The sequence below is a fragment of the Galeopterus variegatus genome, unplaced genomic scaffold, assembly GCF_000696425.1.
Source record: "Galeopterus variegatus unplaced genomic scaffold, G_variegatus-3.0.2 Scaffold6866, whole genome shotgun sequence".
Taxonomy (NCBI): Eukaryota; Metazoa; Chordata; class Mammalia; order Dermoptera; family Cynocephalidae; genus Galeopterus; species Galeopterus variegatus.
Genome location: NW_007732977.1, coordinates 115,990 through 120,799, shown reverse-complemented (window position 1 = coordinate 120,799; position 4,810 = coordinate 115,990). Strand labels below are relative to the sequence as shown.

Sequence of the window (4,810 nt, the reverse complement as noted above, 5' to 3'; positions counted from 1 at the left end):
AATGATATCAGACATTCTGCTTAATAGACCAGTAAGGGTTTTACAGATGAAGAAGTGAAGTCCCATGTATGTCTCCTGATGTGCAAACTTCTCCTGAGTGACCCGGAAGGGCTTTCGTTCTATTCGTCCCTTGACTGGGTGAGCTGGGGCATTGACAGTCGTACACAGTCCTCCATTATCATCAGTTCCTGTCATCCTGGAATCTGCTGCCCTCCCACTGCAGCCAAAGAGGCCTCAGATTCTAGGGCAAGCATTGACCCAGAAACTACATAAAAAGAGGTTAAATGGAACCTCAGACAAATCACAGCACTGGGCTAATTCCAATTAGTTGGAGCTTCCGGTTTAAAAGGTCTTTTTCTTAGTGCCAGACAGAGAAATCAAAACTTAGGTGTTGTCTTTCTTTTTTTTTTTTTTGGCTTTCATATTGTTAATAAGACTTAGACTGTCTACACTAAAGAAGCCTGAGAACTCATGTAGTACAAACGCCTCCTCCATTTACAGTTGAAAAGCCTGGAATAAAGCTCACATCAGTCAATTATTAATTTGGTGAATTCTTCCAGGTCACATTCAAGTCAAGGCCAGGGCCCGAGAGAGAAGCTAGACACTCCTTTCCCCTGGCCAGGCTGTGTGTGCATACGACCTCCTCCCTTCCCCCTCCCATCAGGTCACCGATGTGACGGTCTGTCCGTTCACACCGTCAGTTCTCCTCTTCAAGTGACCAGGACTGCCTTGGCCTCTTTTACCTTGATCTCCTCTGCCCAGAACCAGGCAGGCCCATCTGCATCCTTCAACACGGTGTGTGCTCTTGAACACTTTTCGGAAGACTGGCCACATCACTAACTAAGCTCTTTGGGTTGCTTTGCAGATTATGTTTGAGACTTTCAATGTCCCAGCCATGTATGTGGCTATCCAGGCTGTGCTGTCCCTCTACGCCTCTGGACGTACAACTGGTAGGTGGCTGGGAGCAATGGAGAGCCCTGATTGAATACACTGCCAGTGACAGGGTTTGATGGCTGTAAATGTGTGGGTGTAATGGACTGAGGTGAGTTAGTATTGACAGGGCTGATCCTAGCCCTAAAAGAGCTTCTCACCTGTCAAAATAAGCCCTTGACTTCCTATTTCTGGCCGGACTTTTTCTACTGTTTCCCTCTTCCTTTTCCTCCTTTCTTCCATCTTCCCCAAGCCCTGCCCTGCCTCACCTCTCCTATCAAATACCCTCTTTCCTCCTTCCAAATAAGGGGCTTAGAAGTTCCCCCTCCCCCAAGACTTCCTTCTACCAGACCAGCAAGTGACTGCACACCAGCTGCTGTGGTGGCTTTTGTCATGCCCCATTGTCCCCCAGGCATCGTGCTGGACTCTGGAGATGGAGTCACCCACAACGTGCCCATCTACGAGGGCTATGCCCTGCCCCACGCCATCATGCGTCTGGACCTGGCTGGCCGAGATCTCACCGACTACCTCATGAAGATCCTGACCGAGCGTGGCTATTCCTTTGTGACTACCGGTGAGGCCCATGGGAAATAAAGGGGAGAGAGTGTAGGACAGTATGTTGTTCCCAGTAACTTACAGGACCACAGCGACCATCCAAGGAGATGATGGGAGGGAGTCTTGCAAACGGCAAGGCCTGACTGTAATGCACAGAGCAAAACATAGCGTTTTTGCTATGTGAAGTTGCAAAACAATTATACTATTTCCTTGAGGACAGTTAGAGTTGTCTAGTGTTAGGAGCTAGTCAGAGTTGTGTTACCTGAGCATTTTAAAATCCCTTCCATTGACAAATAGAAAAGAGAATGTGCAGAGACTGAAAATGGCATGGTGTAGTATTGGCAGTCTTTGGAGACATCTCGACAGAACATGGAACCCAACTATCATTCACTATGTGACCTTGGACAAGTTAACCAACCTTGCTGAGCCATCATCTCTTTATCTGTAAAATGGGGATAATAACTGACCCTATCTCACATGATTGCTGTGAGCATAAAATGAGGTCATGCATGTGGAATTCCCAGTACAGAGTAAGCATTCAATAATTGCTAGCTATTTGCCAGCCCAGCAGGCAGGGAGGGGTACGTGTCCTCAGACTCTGAGCCGGTGCCACCCTGTGTTCCTCCACAAGGGGGCAGTGTCAGGCATTACTAGGAACGTTGAGATGGCCTCAGTGCCTTTGGCTCTAGCTACCTGTCCTCTCCTCACCAATTTAGCATTGTCCAAATGATTAAGTTTCTGGACATACCTGAGGCTTATTCTGGGTTCTCAGTTTGAGCCCTGATGGTGTTAAAGTCCCCTTTTGTGGTCTGGAGTTGAATTAATTTCATTCTTCCTCTGCTCCCCACAAAGACACCTCCAAAAGGTTCCCAAGGGCTGAGATGCAACCCATAACTTAGATCTTCAGAGCCCAGGAGTCTGAAATGTATCTGCCTGCCCACTCCTTCCACACCTACTTCGATATGCACCACTGGAGCCTTCTGGACCAGGACTGGTCCTGAGCCAGCACCACCTCTTTCTGGAAGGTGATCAGTGGGCCGAGGGTGTGAGCTGGACTCTACCTGGGCGAGGCTGCACAGGTCTCTAAGGCTTTTTGAAAATCATGAGGTACCTGAGGAGCTGGTTAGCATAAGACTTTCTGGTCAACTCAAACTCCTGTATAATCATCTGTTATAAAACAATTATAACATAGGGTGATTAGTTATCCCGCAAAAACAAAAAAGTTACTGCATGAAAGGATTCCCTACTCCGTGCCTTTCTCTAGCTAGCTCATTTTCTTCCTGTGATGCATTTTCCAGACAATGTTTACTAAGACCTACTATGTGTCACACACTCTGCTAGGAACAGAGATGTCTCCCTGGTGGACCTACAATGTAATTACCGTCATGGGTTTTGGATTGCAGAGCATTGAACTGACACTTTTTTGAAGGAACATGTCCTGGGGGAGAGACTGAAGTGCGGCAGATGGATTTTTACCAACGGTGAAACCCTCACATTTGCCATAATGTTTGTATCTGGTTGGCAGCTGAGCGTGAGATTGTCCGTGACATCAAGGAGAAACTGTGCTATGTAGCTCTGGACTTTGAAAATGAGATGGCCACTGCTGCGTCCTCCTCCTCCCTTGAGAAGAGCTACGAGCTGCCTGATGGGCAGGTGATCACCATTGGGAACGAACGCTTCCGCTGCCCAGAGACCCTGTTCCAGCCGTCCTTCATTGGTAGGCAGCAAACACCCCTTTCCTGGGGAGGGGACTCACCCTATTCCCCCATGTCCAACCAGCCCTTGGCTACCAATACCCTTCTGCACATGGAGACATGGGACAGGGGCCCAAAGACCAAAAGCATTTCCAAACCAGGGAAAGGGAAAGTGTCACATTTTCAAGGTTAGAAGACTTAAGGAGGCCACGAAAGTTGTGTTTCTAGGAAAACACTATTTCTATTGTCATCAAGCCAAAAGCATTCTTGTGTATGGTGAGAGAATTAAATATTGTCTGTGCTTATGACACAGTGGAGCCTCTGGGGTGGGCAGGGAGAGTGTGCTAAGAGCTGAGAGTTTGGGGATGGGGAGAGAGAGAAATGGAACAGCACCCAAGGGAGCCTGTTCCCACATTAGCACTGACTTCAGGAGAGGGATTCACACAGTTGTTTAGAGATGCAGGCTCCGGGAGGAGCGAGCCTGGGTTTGAGTCTTAGCTCTACTTTCATGATCTTGGGAAAGTCCCTTAACCTCCCTAAATCCCCAGTCTCATGTATAAAATGAAAATTTTAATAGTGCCTCTGTCCCAGGATGGCTGTGAGAGTTACAGGAGATATATGCAGAGCACTTAGCCCAGTGCCTGGCAAAACACAAGCATCTGATAGTTATTAGATGTTGTTAGTAATTAATAATTAGGCATTACTGTTGCTACTATTATTATCACACCACAGCCCTGCAAACAATGAAGGGACACCTAGAGGTTTTTTTCAAAAGACCCATCAGAGGGCCGGTCCGGTGGCGCACTCGGTAGAGTGCGGTGCTTGAGAGCACGGCAGCGCTCCCGCCGATGGTTCGGATCCCATATAGAGACCGGTCCGCTCACTGGTTGAGCGCAGTGCGGGCGCAACACCGAGGGTTGCAATCCTGTTGCCGGTCACGAAAAAAGACAAAAAAAAAAAGACCCATCAGAAATTAACAAAAAAGTTCAGACAAAAAGAAATTATCAAGTTTGAAAAACATAAGTCTTTGCCAAATAGGACAAAACATTTTTCTGATGATTCAGCACCATTTAGCTTTAGGCAGGAGAGAAAGGAAGTGGCCAAAGACAGACCTGGGAGAGTTCTGAGCAACGGCTGTGATACTGGCTCAGTGTGGGAACTTTGAGAGGAATCTGAAGGCTTTGCTCCTTATTTAACCACACATAGCAGTGCGTCTATTTAAAAATCACCGATATGGGCTGGCCCGGTGGCGCACTGGAGAGTGTGCTGCTTGGGAGCGTGGCAGCGCTCCTGCCGAGGGTTCGGATCCCATGTGGTGACCCGTTCCCGCTCACTGGCTGGGCGTGGTGCGGTTGCGATGCTGAGGGTTGCGATACCGTTACCGGTCAGTAAAAAAAAGACAAAAGGAAAAAAAAAAAATCACTTATATGTTGTAGTCCCACGCTGGATATGCTGCCAAAGGGCTTCCTCAGTAGACAAAAGCAGGAAGACAAGGAGCATAACAAGACCCTTTAGTCTCTCAGATGGGTTGTTCCTGGATTCTTATGAGTCCCAGCCTCAGTCTAGTGCTAGATCATCCAGTCGCTCAGCTCAGCTTCTATGTCTCACCTGGGTTTTACCACCACCCAAGG

General features: G+C 48.0%; 1 protein-coding gene across 1 annotated transcript in view; it reads left to right on the top strand.

The window, feature by feature from the left end:
* Nucleotides 1-845: 845 nt before the first annotated feature.
* The window catches only part of LOC103606831 (actin, alpha cardiac muscle 1-like), a gene marked incomplete at its 5' end in the record, with an annotated part of 8,021 nt that continues 4,056 nt past the window's right edge, over nucleotides 846-4,810 (top strand). Inside the window, 3 exons of the mRNA XM_008591367.1 lie at nucleotides 846-950; nucleotides 1,343-1,504; nucleotides 3,011-3,202. Of these exons, the coding sequence (XP_008589589.1) occupies nucleotides 846-950; nucleotides 1,343-1,504; nucleotides 3,011-3,202 (459 nt within the window). The remainder of the gene's footprint in view (nucleotides 951-1,342; nucleotides 1,505-3,010; nucleotides 3,203-4,810) is intronic.